The following is a 23160-nucleotide window of genomic DNA, read 5'->3' as shown; positions in this document are numbered from 1 at the left end:
GGATAACGTAAAATCTGGATAAAAAGAAAAATTTTGTGCAATTTTTTCAGAACTTGACGCATGATAAACTAGAAAAAATATGTAATCTTTACAACAAAGAAAAAAATTCTTTTTTTGGTATTTCAACAATATTTTGCTAAATACTTACTGTTTGCAAATTTGCTTAATGGTTTATATTCACAAATGTTTCAGAGTTATTAGACTTAAAAACTCTTGGCACCAGATAATTTTATTCGATAGCACTTAATAATTTTTTGAACTTCTATTAATTTTTCCTCAAAACTTTAAAGCAATAAAATAATGCGATTTGTGGTTTTGAGTTTTCCTTTGGACAAGCTTTAAAAACACATGAAGCGTGATAACGTAAAATCGGGTTAAAGAAAATTTAAGAATGTTTTTCAAAAATTTACACTTACAAAATGAACTACTCGAAAAAATGTGTTTTTAGATACCATTTTATCAGTATCGCTCTTAATTCTTACTATTGTTTGCTTTATAGTTTACATTTGCAAATGCTTTGTTTTAGCATTTTTATGCTTTCATACTATAGGTAAGTTATGGGTGTGTCCTCCGATATTTTTTTACTCATCTTCATCGTTTTTATCACAATCATTGGGAGCAGACATTAAATCAGATATTGAAGGAATTGGAAAGTAATGAGATGTGGATTTGAGAGTTAATATCCTTCGAAAGATCAGGCATGCGATTTTATTTCGAAGGGCCAATGCTCCCTTTGAATACGGAAAAAGGTGCATTTGACCCTTAGGCGCTTCATTAAACCCATTTGTAATGCATTTGAGTGGACACTATCCGGCGCTGTAGAAATCAAATTTAGAGCTTCCAGAACATTTATTTTTGTTTTCGATGCATCTTGCTGGTCTTTGGAATCAAGAAAAAGAAATGATTGGTTAATTACAAGATTCAAAGGCTGAAGTTTGCTGGGGAAAATTCCATTCGCAAATTTTGCAATTAAGCTCACATACTTCCTTTCACTGCCCTTCTCATGCCTACCCAATCCCACTACATTTCTAATTTTGGCTAAAGGAGGAAATCCCCTCTCCCAAACATCTAATAAAATAGTCTTTCTTAAAAAAAAAAATCTGAAAAATTTTTTGCTGGCTTTGTAGCAAAAGAATGGTTTTGATCTGTTATAAAAACGTATAAAGAAGAATTTTCTTTTAAAGGGTAACTTAAAATTTAACATCATCAGTATGGGCAATTAAATGAATATTATTGCCTAAGGCAATTTTCACGTACCACCAGGAAATGACGTAGGAAGTGGGATTAGGTACGAAACGGGCAGCGTAAAACTGGGGTTCCACTATTATATTTACTGCAAATAAATTGCACAGATATAATTATAAGTATATATACTTTCATAATTTTATTATTTACGAGAATTCTAGGACTATGTCCATAAGCTATAGCAGCAATTTCAATCTAAACTTTAACAGAAACTTGTGCAATCAAGGTCGTCTAAAGTTTCGATTGTCGAAGCCTTGCTAAACTGAAATTTTCTATTCGTCTAAAAGAAGTTTCCAGAAACAATCTCAGGGTGCGTACAGACTCCTTATACGCCTTGGAAATAAAAAAGTCTCCAAGGAGTACTTGGAACTACTTAGATTTCCAAATAAGTCCTTAGAAACTCCTTAGGGTATTGTGTTTCATAGATTAACTTACTAGGTCCGCTGATGAATCTACTGTCCAAGCATGGAAACTAAATTATATGACTTAGCTGTCAAAATATAATAGTTTACGAAAAACTTTTTAAAAAAATTTAATTGCAGGAGTTAGAAGAAAAAAATAACAGCAAATAATTTTAATTTTACAGGTAACAAGCAAACTTAATTAATAATTTACTGTAATTTTTTTTTTTTTTTTTGCATAAAATCCCTTAGATTTTCTTATGTATTCAAATTTAAAAATGTAAGATTGGATGGTTTTTATGTTAATCTTTAACATCTGTACTATTAACGTTAGCAAGAGTTATTAAAATATTTAAAGCTGTAAAATGTATTTATGTGTGAAATTATAACTTTATTTTTCTTGATGAAGTTTGACGAAGTCAAAATTTATTTCAAAAGGGCTATAAATAAATATCTTATGCAAAATATACATTTTTGCAAGTTCTTTATAAAAACTACTTTTTAATTTTAAAGAAAAACCTGTTTAGTTATCTTTCACACAAAGTTTTTAAATTTTTGATAAATCCTTAAAATTTTGGACTCCTTGGATTTCTTTTTCTGATCTCTGTATGAACCCTGCAATCTTTTTTCCTTTTTTTTTTCCCTTTGGCCATTTTACCGATTTCTGACCATCAAATCTCCAAATTTAAGCAATCGTCTTTTCCATACAATATTGGTGAGGGTTTTTTAAACAATTATGTTTGGATTTAGTAACTTTTTTCCTGTTTTAATATATAAATTGAAAATAAAATTCATGTTTTGTTTTTAAAATGACATTTATTTTATGTTACTGTGCTTCTTTTTTCTTCCTGTATTTTTTATATAAATGTTTATTTTTATTTTTTGTTGCTAGCTTTACCTAGTTTAAAACAAGGCTGCATAATAGTTTTTATTTCAAGGAGTAGGAGACCATGAATTTAGTTTTAATATCAATTAATAATAACTTAATCATTCTTGTACTAAGAATAATTCTGAGATTATCTTAAAAATTTAATTTCTTTGAAGTTTTGCATACTCTACCTTCTTTAATAAAATAAAGCAGTAAGCAATTTTTTCTACTTTTTCTGTGGAAAAGATTATTTTATTATTTTTTAATGAACATAAATTACTTCTTTATATCTTTGATTTTGAATAAATTCTTCAAGTGCATTTGTTATGCTTAAAAGCAGGGGTGTCAAACTCAAAAGCAAACTTGGGCCAAATAAACAATGCTTGACTTTAGGTGGGCCTAAAAAAAAATCAGTGTTTACAGAAACAAATATTTTTATTTTGAATAGTACATTGTAATAAGCATATATAAAGTAAAATTATTGTTTGGTATTTGACATCTCTTCTCTGCTACTATCTTTCCTATTTCGGGAGAAATTTTATTGGCCGATACTACTTTCAAAATTGACCCAACGAGAGCTATTAATATGATTTCGGACAGGAGATTTATTTTCATTCATAACAGAAAAAAATTGCTCGCACTGATAAGTACTGCCAAACATGGAAATAATTTCATATGCGAATTTTCGAGTATTTTCAAACCTTGCGGGTCAGGCACACCCACTTCAATGAATTTTGTCTTCAAATTTGAGTTGCACTGAATCTCGATGACTTCCGTTTGCATATTACTGGGTAGTGAGTCTATATTTATTGATAAAATCGAAGAAAACAAACAAATATTGTCTTCCAAAGAATTAAAATCTTTAAACCTTAATTCAAATTCTGTTCTAAGATTTGAAATTTTTCTGCGTAGTTTTGATAAGATGCAGTATCCCTGGAATGGCAGGTGCCGCAAGCCAATTAGAATTTAACATTTTCGCGAGTACAATTTAAAATGATCTGTATAGTTTATAAATAAAGTATATAATTCTATATGCTAGTTTCCTTTCTAATTCACATTTCTTTTTTACTTTGCGTTGGATATATTGACTTGGCCGCAAAAATGTTCATCTCGGGCCGCGAGTTTGACACCCCTGGTTAAAAGTGTTTTCTTTTGAAGTGGTTAAAATGTTTAACTGTAAATTTTTTAACACATTTATTGAATCCCTCTGAATTTTAAAATTTTAAGTAAAAATTTTGGTGTTTTGTTCTCTAATTTACAACTAGTTTGAAAATCAGCTATAAAATTTCTTATTACTAATTATTTAGTATCTTCATATTAATTTTTGGTTGGCAGGTTGCACATGGACCATTCAAAGGCTTCATTTGGCCTTGACGCTTCAAGTTGTGTGTTGCTATGTTAATTGTATCCCATTTAACACATACCCCCTCCCCCATTCCTTTAACAAAATTTATAGACTAATACAAATTATTTTCCTTTTCATTCCATTTTGTTTTGCTATTTTCACCTTGCTTATGCCCATTTATGTTTGCATGTTTCTACTTAATCAAAATATATTTTTAAAAAAATGTATGCTCATTTTGAAAAAATACAATAATTCCAAAACAAAATTGGGTTTTGACAAGTTTTTTTTTAAAGTAACTTTTTATGTAAACAATTTTAAAATTGTTTTATAACTTTTAAGATCATTCTCCCTTTTGTGCAGTTCTTAAAACAAGTTGGTAATGACTACTGTATTAATATATGTATCGCTGTACAAAAAATTATAAACACAAGTGAAAAAAACTTTTCATGTAATTTTTCTATTTTATTGATATGGGAAAACTTTGATTTTACTTGGAGTTTAGTAACTGCATTTTTAAATTTTGTTTAACAAATGAACTTCTAAATTTTGAACTACTTTAATTTTTTTAAAAAATCTAATTTAATATCAACTAACTCATTAATATGGTGGTGGAATCAATGCCTCTACGTTAAATTTGGCAGCTCGCACATTCCTAAATTATGATTTAAGCTATGTTTTTTTTTTCTTATGACACTTTTCCTTTTCTTTTCTATGTTTTGTTGTCTGGTTAACAGTGAGCACAAATAAAACATTGCAATCAGAAGTCATCCATGTGCATGAGAAGCCAGGTTTGTTTTTATTTTGGTAGTATTATTCTTCAGTTTTACGTAGGAAGCAAGGGAAATCTAGTTTCCAGATTATATTTTTGTGGTAATATTTTTAAAGGTTTACTAAAATAAAGTTAAAAGAAACTTATCATTTTTTAGGTCTGTATTTTTATTATTATTAATTTGTAACCGATCTTAACATGGCACAAAAATCTGATCCAAGGTTAGCATAACTCTAAATAATATTTTAACTTATCACATTACTCTAACTTTTCTTCAGAATAAATATATTTTAATAATAGAAACAAGTTCAAAGATTTGTTATTGTTCTTGGATTTTTTTTTTCTTAGTCAAAATTGAGTAAATATGCAAGTAAATAGTTAGCATAAATAATTAACTTTTATGCATATAAATAGCTCACTTTTACTTCTGTGATATATCCCCTAAGGCATTTTAACTTTAGGACACTATATGCTTATTTATTGGTAATATGTTATATGTAGGCTTTGTGTAAGATGTTCAATTACATTCAGGTGCTTTTGACTTTCTTTTTTCTTTAGTTTTTTGGTTTACATATAATTTCAAGCACCATTTTATTTTGCTCTCATGAATGAATGTTACTTTGTGTTAAACGTGTCAAATCTGTATTCGACATGTGTGCCATTTAACTATATGCAGAATCCTGCAAAATATCCCTGGCATATTTTGTACATGAAGTTGATAAGGTGATAAAAGAAGAAATTCATATTGCATGTTCTTGTCAAATCGCTTTTTTAATTAAATATATATTTAATGTATTCATTTTAAAAATGACAAAATGAATGGTCGGATTTTTATAGACTTTTCAAGTTGGTTAACCGTAGTTGAAAAATGGTTGATATCAGCAGTTGTGTAAAACAAAGCCAAAGTCAATTGCTAGTCAAGTCCAGATTGATATCTTTTTAATCTGTCCTAATTATCCAGATTGATATCTTTTTAATCCATGTAATGACTTTAAAAACTGATATAAATAAAAACATTTCAGTTTCATATTACAGAAACATAAAATAAGAATAAAACTAGCTATTTGTGAATCTCTATGTCAACGTTAGTAACTACAGTAATTTATGCAATTAGTAAAAACACATGGTTTATATTTTTTTACCCTTCCAAGTGGAGAACCATAATTTTATGATAATAAATACTATTTACTGTTTTTTATATAATTCAATTTATATCAGATGTTTTTTACTAATATGAAAAGTAAACTTAATCATAACTTTTATGTATATATTCATCTTGTTTAAATACTGCAGAATTGAGAGGAAACTGTTAACTGTAATTATTCTTCTGCGATTATTCCAGAACTTTTGCACGAGAACTCAAAACTTTCTTCAGAGAAACATAATGTCCAGATAAACCTCAGCAAAGAGCGCCAGTCATTCCAAGACAGACTTCAGCAGATGGAAATGGCCATTGAGGACTTGACCGCTGAGAAGGAAGAAATTATGGAGAGGATGTGTAAAGAAATCAGAGATTTAAAAGCTGAAATGGAGGCCATGGAGAAGCAACTTCAATCTAATAAAAAGTTTATTGAAGTAAATACCATTAGTTTTATTTCTAAAAATTGTCCTCAAAACGTTTTTTTTTTTTTTTTTTTTAGATACATGTGGGTCCTATGACCATGAGTTTTCCTGCATCTTTTCCTTTTGATTTTACAGGATTAAATTAACGATAACCACGCCGCACAATGAGACTAAAATCCACACCATGTGCATTTTATTAATTTTTTATAATAAATGTGGAATTATTATAAATATTTTGTAATCTAAAAAATATTTTATTTAGGACTTGTTCCTTTATTTTAGAAATGGACCTTGTATTGTTTTTAACATATTACTGTTTAGAAATGAGAATTACCTTACATTATTAGCATCAGCAGTTTTTAAAATCATTTAAAGTTTTCATTTTTTGAAAAAGTAGCTTGGCCACTGATAAAAAGAACATCTGGCCAGTAGCAAAGTTTCTTAATTTTGCCCTATAATTGATTTACATTTTAGTTTTTACTTCAGATTTCTTAACGTCTTTTAAATGCTTTACACAATGTTTATAAGATTTCACTAGTCTGTACCCATTTTCACTGGTCTGTTTGCATGTTCCTTATTTGATTTTTAAAATTTATTAGATAAAAGAAACAAATATGAAATTCGGGGTTAATACTTGGGGAATTTTAAAGTACCTAGTTTAATTCAGGAAAAATATTTAAAAATCTGAGGAAAAAAAGTTGAAAACTTTTTTTAGAAAAGTTTTTAAAAAAATGAATGAAAGCTGTCAAGATTTTTTTTCTTTTACCAAAAAAAATTTTTAAAAATTCCTCTGAAAAATGTGTTATTTAGCAGCAACTATATACTTAGTGTGTTTGTATTCAGCTTAGCAGAAATGCTTAAAGAAGTGGTAGTGATTTTGTATTAGTGTTAACTTTTATTTATATTTTCATGCTTGTAAAGTTCATTAATATGTTTTGTGTGCAAATGTTAATATTTGCTCTTAATTGATATGCTGTTTTATTATATATACTGCAAATGGTTAATTTGGGGAACATTGGCAAAATTGTCAAATTTCTGAATTTTATTATGAATTGAGGAAAATTAATGCTGTGCCCAATATTAATTTTTCTTAATATTTCTCCATTAGTTTGTTGCTTACATTATTATTTTATTCTCGGCAATCATAATTCATGTATAAAGCTTAACAGTTTGACTGTCAATGTTCACACTCAGTAGGAAAACTTTAAATAAGTATGTAAATAGTTTAAATGTTTTCTTTTTGTGCAAAAAAAAAAAAAATTCTGATTTGAGTTGATAGATATTTTCAGACTTTTTTATTATTTCCATGTTCTCATGTCTTAGATGCTTAGTGTGATCCCTGTATGTACAATATTTAATTTTTGTAAACTGATTAAATGATGCTAATGAAGTCTTAATGTATATTGTAATATTATTGTTTTTCTTTTGAAGTTGAACTATTTATATTAATTTTTATGTATAGGAACAAGCTCAAGAGAGAGAGCAAGAAAGAGAAGATTATCTAAAAGAATTGAACAAAATGCAAGAAACACTTCGAGAGAAGGAAAAAATACAAAGTAATGAAGCCAAATTGATGAAAGAGGTACGTTACTTACTTTTCCTATTCTAACCGGCTCATGTTATTGTTTCTGAGAAATAAAAATTAAATTATCCTGTATTATCATATTGTCCTCTCTTTTTTTTCAATTTCCTTGTTCATTTTTTGAATTTTGCCTTACAAAAGATTTGCCATTGGGTTATGTAAGTTTCACAACAATGACATGATATGTAGCATTTTTAAAAAGTGCTTAAAGGTGCTTATTTTCGTTTTTTAAAAGCTCTTAAAGGTGCTTTTTTCGTGGGGTGTTTTTAAAAAGTTCCCTTTTCGAAAACTAGATTTTTTTTCCCTTAACAATGTCGATTTTTGCCACGAATTATGCAAAAGCTTGCTTTTCGCATTGTTCTATTCAACGTTTTCACAATTCATTCAACTGCAATCCATTTCGGTCTACCGTTGTCATTCCTTTTACATGTTTTTAAAGTACTTGCGAGTCCGCATGTGTGTCTATTGAGCTGAGTTCGGTGAGATTCTAGCACTCTCGTGTGCAATTCTGCTGCATTTTGCAAGATAGTCCCAATTTCAGACTTCATTTTCCCAAGGTTGTCAAGTTTCTGTCGAGGTGGTTAAAACCACTGGTAGAAACCGGTTAAAACTGGCATGGCAGAAACCCTTTTCTGCCATATTTGTGGCAGAAAATGACATAAAAGTAAGTACTGAGATTGACATACAATGGATAATTCATAGAAAAAAAACAATTAAATGTTAAAAAAAGTACAATTTATTTACAAAATTATCACCATTAAAAACCAAATATTACAATGTTTGCACTCTGCAGTAATCTATAGCAAAAGACAAGTTTTGATGCAGTTTCTAAACCTAAACAATTTCTCAATTTGCTATGCACGAAGAAATTTGAGAAGATTCTCTCAAGTCCAGCAGAGCTAGCAGGAATTGCCATCAAGGGACAAGCAAGATTTGTGAAACTTTCATCTCTTGCATAACTAGACCACCATGTAGCAGCTGGGGTAATTAAAAAGTTTGTTACAGTTACCTGAAGTTATATGGATTTTTCAGTTTACTTAAATAAAATGTCATTATGCTATAGGCGTTTTCTTAGTTTCTGCCGGTTTTTACCGGTTATAACCAGTTTTTACCGGCAAAAAGCCAATCCTGCATTTTCCACCCCCTAAAATAAAAGGGGAAAATCTCTAGTGATCATGTAAAGTCTTTAAAAATTGTTTGGCATTTTGTTAATGTATATATTGCTTAAAAATATTTTTTGAGTGCTTGAAAAATACTTAAAAGGTGCTTATTTTTTGTTGAAAGATTTGACTACACCACTTGAGGTGCTCTAATAATCTCACACTCTTTTATATGTTTCTCTTATTTAATACCAGACATAGTTTATAAAATTTCCTTTTATTACCCTCAGCTGGGATTCCTTACCCTAATTTTAAATTTCTGAGGAAAAGCTCTTATACTTCTCTGCATTAATTGAATAAAGGAGAGTTGATTTATAAAATCAATGAATCTAGTTACCCTAGAATTCTCAACAAACATGATTTTGAAAACTCTAGAATTCGCTGAAATATTTATCCCTCTAGTATTTTTCAGTCACGGAAAAAAATACTGCTGTGTTTGAAAATTAGTTTATTTTCTTACTGGTCACCTTGCTCTTTTATTTACTTATTATTTTAGTGCAAGCTTGCACCATTATTTTTCGAATTTTATTTATGGCCATGACCTCAGTGTTTTCTGAGAAGTGTCATTTTTTACAAATTGACATTTTCAATTAGGACATAAATGCACCTTGAATTTTTACTTTTCAGGCTGCCTGCATGTCATTTTTTAGTTTTGTGGTCAGCTTTTAGAAAAAGGTTGTGCATACTTGCTGTAGTTAATAAATTTACTAATTGCAAAATAGTCTTCTCACTCTTCTTTCATCAGTGTTCTTTTCGTAGTTTTTATTTATTATACGCTCTTTTTTTGTTTTTTTGTAACTTCATGCTTGTAAAAAATTTAAAAATATATTTCATAAATTATATTAGCTAAGATTCATGTTTGTGTGTGAAAATGAGAAGAAAATAAATTTTTTTTCTAGATTGAATCACTGGAGCAATCTCTCCGCTCCAGAATAGAGGACCACAAGAGCACGATGCAGAAAAAAGATGCTGTAGAAAATGAATTGCGTCAACATGTTGATAAAATCCGTGATCTACGAGACGTCATTGAAGAACTTGAGAAGCAGCTTAACATAAAAACTAAAATGGAGATGGAATTACAGCGGGTAAATATCTGGTTAAAATAGAGATATTTTCTTTACTTATATCCAGTAGATCTTTATAACGCAAATCCTGAAACTAACCTTGCGTTTTGCAGAAATTTTGTGTAATGTAGACAGTATTACAAGGCAACTACATTTCTTTAAATACAATTACTTAACACACAGATGTGCACATGATTGAAAAATGGTTGCATTTATTATTTACAGAAAAAATCATTACTTTTGGTTTGCTTAGCATTTGAAATTCAATTTTTTCAAATAATTAAACAAATAATATTAAAGGTTAATAGGTCTAGCTTAGTTACAGAAATTTCTGCAATTTTAAATTTTTACGCCTGCAAAGTTAATATGGTTTCTATAGAATTGTGGCGTATAAAAGTGTGTTATATGAATATTCTATTGTACTTATATTCTTTTGTTCTACATTCACTTACTTGTTGTTCACTTACTTTCATGTACTTACTTTTGTTCTATATTCACTTACCCTCTGTTTGATTTTTATGCATAAATAACAATGTTTGGACTTAAAATTTTCTCGAAAGGTTTTATAAGCATGTAGTGCTTTTAAACAAGTTTCTATTGCTTCTTACCCATATCTCTTGCCTTTTGTTTTCAGTTGGCTTTTAAAGTCAAATTTTGACTTGACTTTAATATAATAAATACCTTGGAATGTAAACCCTAAAACATTGCGCTCCAACTCTAAACTCCTCTCATATAATAAAATCTATTTCTAAAAGAATGAGTCAAAAATTGCTTTGTTTAAATCTTGTCGTGTAATAAACACATTGTTTACTTTAATTTATTTTTTTAAATAAAAAAAAGTTCAAGATAAGAACAATAATGAAAATTAAAAGTACGAAGTATTCATATGTGTAAAGCATGTCGATAAAAGCTGATCTGAGGATATTTCTTACAAGTTGTGCTGATTTTTTAAATGAAATATTAGGTTTGTGAGAAAGAAATTTTGGCTATTTTGTGTAAAATAAAGCTTTTTTTACTCAAAAAAGAAATACCTCCATTCTGTTTGATGATATTTTGCCATAGTTTTGGTAACTTCATGATTCCACGCTCATTAAACTAATGATCCTTATCTACAAACAAACTGAACTAAATGCCACTTGAGGTCATTGTTATTATTAAAATGTTTACCTTTTAAAAGTTTTCTAAACTTCAAAATAAATAATAAGCTAATGGTGCTATGTCAGGGTTATATGGCAGTTGTGACCAAGCTTCATTAATTTTATATGTGTTACTAAAGATGTATAAGGCCTCACATTGTCTGAATTATTCTTTTGCAATTTATTGCATACTGAAATTACTTTCTTAACAAACCAATAGATTTTCAACTTATATCTATGTTAATTTAGCATATATCTATAACTTACTAAACAGACCTTAAAAAATTTTATTAGAGGTAAATAATTTTTCATTAATGCTAGATTTTTTTTTTTTTATAACAGTACAACTTTCTAGCTTTGCAATTTGAAATCAGAGGATTTTTCTCATAGGCTTATTTCCTATGAAAAATAACATGCAGCGGTTTTTACAAAAACATAAAAGTATTCCTGTTTGATTCATATGTATTAACGTTTTTAGGAGTTTGAATGCCTGTGAAGATCCTAAAGAATGTTCAAACTTTTAAATAAACAATTATTAAAATTATCAGAGAATACTAAAGGCTAACTAATGATTGTGTAAATAAAATTCGGAAATTTATATGGGGAAAAAAATCTGAGCTAATAGAACTCATAATGTTAATCTCTGTGCCAATTTATAGGAATTTTTATTTTCAGTTATTACCTCATCATTGTAATGTCAAATAGAAGCTTGATAAGCACTTTTTTTTTTACTTTTAGAAGTTATCCTCTTTGACCGAAACGGTGAATGCTCATGAAAGAAGAAATTCCCTTTTGGATGATGAATTGACTATACCAAAAGATGTCATTACGGGTGATGAGTCTACTGAACACTTTCAGAACCTCAAAGATAAATTAGCTTTCCAAAGCCAGGAAATTGAAGAAATGTCTCAGAATCGAACATTATTGCAAGAATTGAGGGGACAGGTATTGTAATTTTATCATATTTATATTATATATACTATTTAGGTTACATAATTTTTATATAACATGGTGCATAGCTTTTTTAAAAAGTTCTTAAATGTGCTTATTTTCATTTTTTAAAAGCCCTTGAAGATAATTTTTACTTTGGGAGTTTTTAAAAAGTGCTTAATTTTCCCTTTTCTAAAATGAGATTTTTTCTTTACCGTGTCGATTTTTGCCACATATTATACAAAAGCACGTTTTTGATTCTACTTAGTAGTAAAACTAAATGTTTTTTTTAATTAATTATTAAATCTTCAGGGCATACAAATGTACCCTCTTGACTCAGAATCAACACCTAAAATTTTCCACTACGCTCAGTGGCGGGACAGCCCATAGAGGCCTGGCTTTTTTTTTTTAATCAATTAAAGAGATACAGAAAAACGATTTTGTTATAAAAAAATTTTAATAAAAATATTTTTATTCAAAAACAAATAATTAAGTAATTATTAATACATAACAATTAAAGAATGGTTTAATCAAACAAGAATTGTAATCGTCTTGTTTGCTGTCCAAATATGTTTATAACTTTTTCAATGAATTCGAGTCATCTTTGATTCTTTTCTTATGCACACTGAGCATGCACAAATTTGGCAGATATCTAAACTATATTTTTAAATTTCATTTAATAAAATAATTATAATATTGTATTTCCTATTAGTTATTTAGTTTAACAAAGGTGTATAACACAAACTGACTTCTCACAACTGTAAAACTTCATCAACATAATAAATACTAATGTTAAGCGTGTACAAGCATGTTAGTATACGAAACTACTGTTTGTAGTTACTTGTGTTTCAAAGTCAGTAGCTATGCCAGCACCATCAATACAGTTTCTCCTGGCAAAATTTGCAAGTACAGGAAATTCGTATTTATTTTTAAATATCTTGTTAACAATGAAGAAATGTATCTTGAAAAAAATTAACAGATGAGAGTATATGTATAACAAAACAAAATGTAATAACAGAATATTTTAATTTTTTTGGGGGTGGGTAGTTTGTTAGAGGGTTGCACCCCCTTTTATATTATTCTGCCGGCGCCCTTGGCCAAGGTCTACTGTGCCCATCTCAGTTTTCTGGGGTGCAGGAGCAAATTTCCAGTCAGGTGGACAGCCGAACACGTCAGTGTTTAGTTCCCAAGCATGCTTGGTACTCTTTTATCGACCCACTGAAGGGATGAAAGGCTGAGTCAACATTGCCCGGCCCGAGGATCGAACCCAGGACCTGTGACACGGGAGCGTGAATCGCTACCACTCAGCCTCCGGGCACCTAAAATTTTCCTTTACACTCCATTTTTTTTTGTTTTAAGTAGGACAAATGTTTAAATTTTTCTCTGTACAACTCTGTAATGAAGAAAATGTTATAAACTTTTCATTTTTATGAGTAAAGTTTGATCTTTCTCTTTCTAGATTCATTTCTTGGAAGCTAAGGTTGAACAAAGAGTGAAGCAATTAGAAACAGCTTTCCTCAGCTCTGGCAGTCCAATCTTGAGCTCTGATGCTTCCCCCACAAGCTCTCATGAGAGTGAGACGATGCATCTTCCTTGTGAAGACGGTTGGGAAATGTCTCCCAGGTCAATTCATTGGTTGGAAGTTAGACGGTTGGAGGAGAAGTTCGGACGGTTGACACACATTGATGAAGAACTTATAAAAAGGAACAAGGAATTGGAAACAAAACTCAAAAAACTTCTACATGCTCATGAAGTGAGATAATTTTTTTTCCTATTTAGGCTTCTGTTTTCATATGAAATAATGTCTTTTAGCAAATAATATATTGTTTTTATAAACATAGTGGGGTTCTTTGTGACTGTTAGGTTAAATTTAGTCCATTTTTAGTTAACCTCCTCTATGCTAATTTTAAAAAAATGGTGCAAAATGTATGCCTGAAGGAAATCCATAATCACATGAAGAGGAAATAATACGAAATTTTTGATGCCTGAAAAATTGCTGCAGTGCTATAAAAGATGCAGAAATTAAGAATCTCTCAAAGATTCTAATAATTTTTATTTAGATGAACTATTTAGCCAAATTGGCAGTTTTTAAGAAAGTTTAATAATTTTTTCTAGTATTTCTTGTTAGTCTGATTTAAAGTTCAGATAATTCTAAACGAGATCGCATAAATAGTTTAATTGCTTTAATTTTAAAGCACTGTGGCTTTTTTATTTGACTTGGAGAAAAAGCTTCAAATGCATTATTAATCTTATTAAATTAAGAAGAATAAAATATCAAATCGTAAATGTTTAAATTTAAACTGAAAAATAAAGTTTTCACGAGGAACCAAGAAAGCAGACAGCTATGAAGGTACTGATTATTTTATAATAAAATCAGTGAAGTAAAGCAGTGAGGGATTCAATCTTTTATTTATTAATTTTTATTTGATATCTTACTTATGTTTCTTTTATTTACTTAATTTTTTTTTTAGCTTTTTATGACACAATATTTTATGTCTCTACATTATAATCCAGCTGTAATCCATATTACATAAAGCCCTGCTATCTACCTATATTGTTAAGAAATTTATGAAATTTCTTCACTTTTTCTTTGACTTTTATACATTTTATGAGTTCATTATAAAATAAAGGACTAACTGTTATCGATCACTAAAATTTAGAAGTATGCACTTGGATATTATATTTGGAGCAAATAATTCATAGTTTCTTGAGTTTCAAGGGTTATTAAAATGGATTTAACTAAAACATATTTAAACTAAATTGTATGTTTTATAAAATGTCTAAACTAATGGTTTTGGGGGAGGCATATTTTGCAGATTTTTATGACTTTATTTTGAAAAGAGTACTATTTACAGTTATCCAGTTGCCGGAGGGTTGAACTCAAAGAGTGGGGCTCTTGTCACTAATTATTACCTATTAGTATTACCTTTACTTGATTTTATAGAATAATTTATTTTTCAGGAATGTGAGCTAGAAAACGGTACTCTCCAAGAAAAGCTATCTGATCAAATGATGCAAGTATCCATTTTAAAATCTCACATTGAGGAACAAAAACACAGACCTATCACACCACTTAAATCTCATGCTTTGAGCAAACAGCTGGAAGAGCTCAAAGAAGCATATCATTCTGCATTAGAAAAAATTGACCAAATGACATCTCTGGTATTTACAATATTTTATTTTTTAAATGTTCTGTTAAAATGCAAAATAATTTTCAGGAAGATGCATTATCCCCAGTTAATTATTTATGTGTTACTGCTGTAAGTATTTGAACTGTACTGCTTACCTAAAGCAGCAGTTGACAAAGCTGTTAATGTGTCTAAATTGAGCAGGAATACCTTAGGTACCTCAGAAATATCTTCAATAAATATTTCATTATTAATTGTGAGGAATAATAAAAATCATTTTTTTCAATGGAGTGATAGATTGCTCCATATATACTTGCTTAATATTAAATATCCGGATTTTTATAAAGATTAACGACCGTTGCCCAATATATAATCTCTCAGTATTCCATAAGAGGATTTATTTTTTTTAATTAAAAGCTTTTACCCAGTATACCCTTTCCCTAAGAGGGTATACATATATATTTATTACACTTTTCTTTTAAAGCTGATAGCTATTTCTGGAGATATACTTGCCCTGTATTCCCTACATTGATATTTTTTTTGAAACAGTTAAGGCCCATTACTCTGTATATGAGGCTCATTACACTTGTCTTATTTTATCGCCACTCATGTTTGTTTGTTTTTTAAGGTAATTGGCCATAGTCTAATACTCTTGACCTCTATTCCTTATACTTATTATTTTTTTTAAGAATAAGAGCCATTGGCTGCCATTCACTAGCCTCGTATTTCCCAGCTTTGATGTTTTTTATGTAAATTTAACGCTCAAGATAACAGTTGAAATGTTTCTCTACCCTGATGTTTTCTTAAAGTAAAAGGTCATTGCCTAATGTATATCCACTAATATGGTGTCAATTTAAAATTAATCCAAATGTGTAATGTCAGGGTTTCAGCATTCAAAGTATTATCCATAGGGTTTTTAATGCTAGCATTTTTGTTAAGTTTGCAGTTGTTTCTTTCTTTGTTTTGAAATTGAAACGAACGATAAAATATTAAATTGACTTAATTTTGTGGAGGACTTTTTTTACTAGAACTAACCCACATCTGTGCTATATGAAGCTGTAAACCACAAAAACCTTCCATGGTTAGCCTGACAGCAAAGAGATTCTAATTCATAATCAGTCTGACTTGTGCAATATTTATGGTCAGTGCCAGTTGAAAGCGGAATTTGTATTGATTAGCTATCGCTGGGAATAGAACCTGGGTCACTTCATTATGATGTGAGTGATGTATTCCCTGAGCCACCATAGCTCCAAGCAGTGATTGGAAGCTGTGTTCTGCCAAAACAACAGTAATATTGTTGTTTTGGAAAATTTCACTATTTTATTCAATTACTGTTTAATGTTTTATGATATAAAATTGCTAATAGTTAAGTGTAATTAAGTTACTCGACCAAAAAGAATTTGAAGCTTTTTGTTATCTGATTTTTTTTTTATGCTGTTATGTTTTTAGCTTGATGAAAGATCTGATGAAATCCGGGCGCTAAACGAGGAAGTAGCTAAGGGCAATTATACACTTGCCTCATTGCAGAAAACTATGCAAACTACAATCAATGAAAAGGTAAATAAAAATTTAACTTTATAACATAACACGTAAACTTTTTTTTTTTAAAAAATGTATCTTTGATGACTAAAATTTTTATTTAATTTTCAAAACAAACTTCAATCCTTTGTATTAAACTTTGTTCCCCTGTCCAAAGTTAATTACAAAAATCTTAATTATTCATTAGTGCCCACATATATATTTTATTTTTTCACATACTTTATTTTAAAAAATTGAATGACATTGCAGATTGCTTCAGACCTCTAAGCTGCACTTTAGAGAAAAGATAGGCATATTGCCAAACTCAGATAGTACTTCACAATCATTGGAACAATTGTAATGGAGAATTTTAAAATCCCTCTATATTTATTGTCCCTAAAAATTATTACTGAGCCCCTAAATAAAGCAGTATGTTAGGCCTTTTTTTATTCCAAAAGAGAAGAACAGAAATTATTTTAAAGCTTTCTGTTTGTAAACTTCTCATTTTCTGTAAACTTCTTTTCTTAAACTATAATTTCAGCTAATTATTTTTTTGTTAACTCAGATCTAAAACTATTTTAAATTTGAAAAAAAAAGACTAAGATTATTTTTTGAAAGTAAGACATACTTGCCCTTAATTTTTGTCATAATTTCAGTAATTTGACATTTAGTTTCATTTAATTTTCATATCAAAATGTTTCTATCTAATAGTTTTTGCAACATGACAGTACAAACCACTTGTTGCAACAAAATAAATTGTTAAACTGCTGTGAAGAGGTTAGAATTTGTTAAACAGAGACACAATCTATACATATTTTAAATATTAATAATAACTGTATAAAAATGACTTACTATGGTTCTAGATTACTTGGTTTTGAGTTAAGATATCATTATATGTTTGATGACATTGTTTTTATATTTTTCATTAAATATTTTCATTGCATTTTAGGAAGAGATTGACAAAAGCAAGAAGCAAATTGAAAGTGATTTATCTTGCTTTAAATATCTTGTGCTTGAGAAAGATGAGGAACTCAAGAAAAATTCTGATTTGGTTAAAAGGCTACAAGATCAAGTTGAAGAACTCCAAAACCAAACAAACTCTTTATCTGTATGTAAACGTATTTAATTTATTTTTCAAATCTAGTACACTTTTCAGAATACCTCCTATTTAAAGTCAGATACAGTGGAAAGTTCCGTATTTAGAATTGTTGGGACTTAATCTATTATCCGGAAAATAGATTTTTAAGGTAAACGAACATCAGTTACAATCAACAACAAATAAATCCACATTTGGTTGCGCTATTTTTGCAGCTTTTGTTGCAGATTTCCACATGGTTTTTAAAATCTCCATATTTAAAGTGCTATTATAACATACCGAAAATTCCGAATCACGCATTTTAATTAGTAATTATTTCTCGATCAGTGGCAATTCTACAGTGAATCCACATCATTTGACGATCTTTTTTTTAGTAGTTATTAAGGCAGATTTTTACTTGATTTTTAAGTTTTTGATATTTTAATACCATATTATTTCGTTTGGCAAACTTTGAATCATGCATTTCGCACATAATTATTAACAATTCACCCGCAATCCCACATGGATTTACGATTGCATTTTTATCAGTTATTGCTACAGATTTTCATAGTTTTTTGTTACTACACTATTGTTGGAAATATGATCGATAATCCTATCAAATCACCCAAATCTAGGCTCGTTTATTGATAGTTGTAACAAACCACACTTGTGAGACAAAGTTACTACTCAACTCTTTATCTACCTGTTAAATAATTTACGCAAGATACTCAGTAGCTTGTAATAGGTCAATGTTGCCTAATCTAGATTTTTAAGAGATTTAACTATGTCTCTCTCTTTCTGTTTGATAAAGCTGCTTTGTAAGTTTTTCGGAAAAGAAGACATGCTCCGACGTGGAGTTGAGCATGCTAATTTCAGAATTCAAATGTCTTTTTGCTGAACTGAATTGATGTAGACATCAATTTGGACTCGTAATTTGATATGCTTAAGAAATCAAAAGTAGGGTGGAAAGAATTGGAACTTTCGGTAGTTTTTTATTTCAGAACAGAGATTAACAAACTAAAATAGCTTGGCAGTCCAAAGGAAGCGTCAAATGTTACTCACAAATATAATGGCTTATGTATGGTTTTAAATCTTGGGGAAATGTTTGAAGAAAAGCGACACTGAAAACCAACAGTGCAGAATACATTTGATCAGACGAATGATGTTTGAGGGGAAATCCGGCAGTTCAGGAGAAATATTTGGTCTAATTGAAGTGGAAAACTATTCCTGTAGAAAATTTACAAGAAAGAAGAACAAGGACTGCCTTGATGGACAAAATTTCGTGCTTTTCCCCCTTTCCTGGCCATACATGCCTAACAAGAAACATTTTCTCTTGAAGAAAGGAATGAAATGATTATTTGTTATGTTATTGCTTGTTGATCTGTTGTGTTAAATATAACACAACTACCTTTATTATGTCAATTTGTTTATTTATTTGTTTGAGTCACTTAAGTTTATAAGTGGGACCTTAAATTTAGTTTTGTAAATTATTACTATTTCGGTATATTTTGATTTCTGTTATTAGCAAATATGCTAGCTGATTCGAGAATTGTTTAAAGAAAAAATGTCAATATTATACAAAATTTACATTGTAAAAATATTTTGAAAAATTATTGCAACTGAAAAAAGATGCTTTTAAAAAAAATTTTAAAGCATTAGATCGATTTATTTGCAAACATTAAATAGTTTTTTTTTTTTAATTAAGTAATTAAATCCTTCTCTAATCTATATTTCAATGTCATACTTTTATAAATAAATTTTTATAGGTATTGCCAGATATTGAAAAAGAAATGATAAGCAAAAATGGACTCATTGAAAATTTGCAGAAAGAAAATGCTGATTTAAAGGAATTGATTGAAAATTCTAAAAAAGAATTAGACTCTGAAAAAGATCAGGTAGAAGTTCTTTTCGAACAAATCGCCACCTTGTCCCAAGAAAATGTAAGTCAATGTTTACTTTTTTTAATGTAATCTTTAAAAATTATTGTTACTAATTTTGAGTTTTAGAATATTTTAAACTAACTATTTTAACTTTTTAGGTTGTAAACAATTTTTAGCATTATTGCAGTTGAAACTTGAATATTGCAGCAAAATTATAAATATATCAATCTAAATATTTTATTATATACTAAGCATTGTGATTGATTATAATCTAGTTAAATTTTCAGCTTATTGTGAATATTTTACTTATAAAAAATAAAGCAGCTGCAAACTTGAATTTTAAAGTTATTTTAATTTAATGCTTTTACAATTTTTTCTAGCATTGAAGTCAATTTTGTTGTATTGATAAACATTTTAGATTTCAGAAGTGTCTAGTTTATCTGCTTGGCTATTCCCATTTTTTTTAACAAAGTGGATTTGAAAAACTTATGAATGGTTCCATAGTAGAAAAATAATGATAGGCTCACACAGTTACAATGAGATATGGGAAACTGTGTGCTGTGACCAATTTAGTGTGCAATCAGTGTGAGAAAACATGTTACTGTACACCAGAGCAGAGCATGAATTTTAAGTTAAACTTTTTTTAATTTACTAGGAAAAATGGTTTTAGATGCACGTAAAATGTTTGTTAAAATTCACTTTACGAAAGTAGAGAATAATAAGCGAGTTTATGAGTAGTTTAAAGGTTTAGAAACATCAAGAAATATGTCTAATATGATAACTGTGCTGATACTGCAAAAACCTATACTGACATATTCTGACTGTAGAAAAATTTATTTCAAAAGCTTGTTTTGCCTACTGATTACCTTGAATGCTAGTTAAAAATAAGACAAAATTTTGCTACTGACCAATTGCAACATTTTTAACAGTGGCTACTAGTTAAAATGGGTAGCCACTTTTTCAAAAATTAAGAATTTTTAAAGTAAAACTGTTAATTTTATTAATGTAACGTGTTTCTTTTGAAACATTTCTTAAAACATGGTTAAATGTAATTATGTTCATTTATGAAATAAAGAGAAATTGATCGAAACAAATTTAAATTAAAATAATTTTTTAGAATGTTATAAAATATTCATAATTCCATTATTTATTTAAAAAATAATATAACAAATTGCTCTTATAGAGTGTATTTTTGATATGAAAAGAGCCGATTGGTAGACAATTTTTTAATCGTCATTTTAAATATTTAGTGGCTGCTGGCGACCCTTAATTTTTCCCCAATACTAGCAAAAGTGTTTCCTTTATTTCATGAGACCATTCATCTAGTTTTTTGAACACACCTCGCATTAAATTTTTTATGCATACTCTTATGTTCAGGTAAACAACAAGCTATCACCTTGCAATTCAGAAAGCACTCACAATTCTATCCAAGCACTAGAAATGGCAAATTTAAGATTAAATCGTAAGCTGGTTTTCTGGGAAGAGCAATTAAAAGAAAAAAATGCTGAAATGTCCGTGCTGAGAGATACAGTTACAAAACTCAATGCATCCCTTCGTACTTCAGAAAGGGATCTGAATTATGAAAAGGCACAAGTGGAGATCTTATTTGAAGAATTAGGTAGCCTGACTGTTTATCAGGTACTGGTGGCTTCAGCCTTTTATTGCATGTTGCATGTGCAAGACTATAAAAGTGATTTCCTGTAGGAAGCTTCTGACTGTGCCTATCTCTCTCTCTCTCTTCTGGCTTCAAGTTTGCAATTAACAGATGGTTTGTAATTACGGTTTGCAGCTCTATCTAGAATGCCATATCTTCACGCTTTAGTTTTCCTTTGGTACTGGAGTAGCAAAAGTAACAAGTTATGCAGTTCACCCAGACTTGGAGTAATTGATTTTTTTTTAAATTTAGAAATGGGTGATTTATCAAGAGCGTTGCATGGTAAAATCAACTGATGTAAACTAACTCATATTATAATTCATTAAAAATCATATAAAAATGTAATCACAGCCTGAAGTAAAACATTCACAGTATGCTGTTGTTAAACATATATTGGAATTGAAGCTGTATTTTGATTTTAAATATCTGAACTTGGCTACCTTCAGTTGAAGCATGCATTTTTCTTCTAACTGAATGTCCTACTTGTCTATCATAAGATTTGACAGAAATGCTTTACATAACTGCAATTTGCCATTTGTGGATCTTGCTAAAAATTCAGTAATTAATGTATCAAATGATTGAATGAGTTTAATAACACTAATTTACCAGATAATTGACTTTGATAATGTGATGTGCTACATTTGCCATATTTTATAGCAGTGCATGTGATGAAAATTTCTGTCTGGTTAAATTTTTTACATAAAATTAAAATGATGCTTTGTAGAGAATGTTTAAAAAAAGAAATATAATTTGAGAGAAATTATGACTTTTTTATGCTCAATGTATTGGCTATCCAATACTTTTTTATTAATCTTTACCGATCCTTTTTTTAACAGCTCAGAAAATAATTGTTTCTATGCTACCACAGTATTCTTATACGATATTTATTCTGATTATTAGTGTGAACATGGGTCTGTCTAGGTTTTTCTGAGAGGTACCTATTTTGTGAAAATTTAGACATAATTTGTGAAAAATTAAAAATTATATTTTAAAATCAACACAAAAATATGGTGAAAATATGGATTTATCGTTCCTTAAGGGATACAAAAATAAAATTTTAAGAAAAAGTATTTTGTGAAACTACCGTTTTTCCTAAAATTGAATTTGTGAAGGTACTGATAAATTCCGCCTGGACAGACCCTGGTTAATATCTAATTTTATAGCTTTTGTAATAATTGTAGCTTCTTTAAATAAACTATATGCGAGATCTATTAATTCCTCAATCAGTTATGGGTAGTATTACTATTCCTTAATTTTAATTTAAATAGTATAATTATGTTAAACATTATAATTAAGAGGAATGATTAAAATATCACTTATCGTATTTTTCTTGGAGGAAGATATGATCGTTCTCCAACGACTGCGGAATTTTATAGTCTTAGAAAGCGTTTTTCCTTGAGTTATCAAAAGTAACATGTTAATGTTTGAATAAACTAGAATTTAAAGAATGTTGTCTTTCTCTTCAGTAAATAATTAAAATTAATAAATAAAAGATCAGGTGAAGAAATGGTTGTGTTCTTATGTACTTTGAAAAATTCAGCTTGTTTTAAAAATTTCTTATTTGCTATACTCCCACTGATAATAGTTTGAAGAGATTTCAAATGTTGAAAGGTATGCTTGATGAATGTACAATTCACTGTACATACAGTCAAACTTCATTTCAAAAGAGTTAATGGACAGCAAAAGTCTTTTCGCATTAACCCATAAAGCAACAAAATTCATTTAACTATAATTACAAGTTATGAATAACAAGTTAGTAATCATCTGCAATTGCATATAGTTCCGTTTTATTTGTCATCAAATTATAAAAATATGCCTTTAAAACACTGTAAAAGTTGAACG

The 23160-nt window shown here is 29.1% G+C and overlaps 2 protein-coding genes across 9 annotated transcripts in view; one reads left to right on the top strand and one right to left on the bottom strand.

Annotated features, from left to right (window-relative positions):
- The window catches only part of LOC107449418 (uncharacterized), a 314197-nt gene that overhangs the window by 97868 nt on the left and 193169 nt on the right, over nucleotides 1–23160 (bottom strand). The gene's annotated exons all lie outside the window — the stretch shown is intronic.
- LOC107446576 (golgin subfamily A member 4) overlaps nucleotides 1–23160 on the top strand; it is a 97905-nt gene that overhangs the window by 36084 nt on the left and 38661 nt on the right. For 5 of the 7 annotated variants that reach the window (XM_071186740.1, XM_071186742.1, XM_071186743.1 and 2 more), the window contains 10 exons: nucleotides 4594–4647; nucleotides 5971–6203; nucleotides 7654–7773; nucleotides 9833–10018; nucleotides 11872–12078; nucleotides 13523–13816; nucleotides 15025–15225; nucleotides 16641–16748; nucleotides 17659–17817; nucleotides 19551–19724. In XM_071186740.1, coding sequence (XP_071042841.1) covers nucleotides 4594–4647; nucleotides 5971–6203; nucleotides 7654–7773; nucleotides 9833–10018; nucleotides 11872–12078; nucleotides 13523–13816; nucleotides 15025–15225; nucleotides 16641–16748; nucleotides 17659–17817; nucleotides 19551–19724 — 1736 coding nt within the window. The remainder of the gene's footprint in view (nucleotides 1–4593; nucleotides 4648–5970; nucleotides 6204–7653; nucleotides 7774–9832; nucleotides 10019–11871; nucleotides 12079–13522; nucleotides 13817–15024; nucleotides 15226–16640; nucleotides 16749–17658; nucleotides 17818–19550; nucleotides 19725–23160) is intronic. The other 2 variants (XM_071186741.1, XM_071186739.1) reach the window with 1 other exon arrangement.

This window comes from Parasteatoda tepidariorum, chromosome 10 (assembly GCF_043381705.1).
Source record: "Parasteatoda tepidariorum isolate YZ-2023 chromosome 10, CAS_Ptep_4.0, whole genome shotgun sequence".
Taxonomy (NCBI): Eukaryota; Metazoa; Arthropoda; class Arachnida; order Araneae; family Theridiidae; genus Parasteatoda; species Parasteatoda tepidariorum.
Note: the sequence above shows the minus strand (reverse complement) of the source record. Positions and strands in the feature narration are given on the sequence as shown.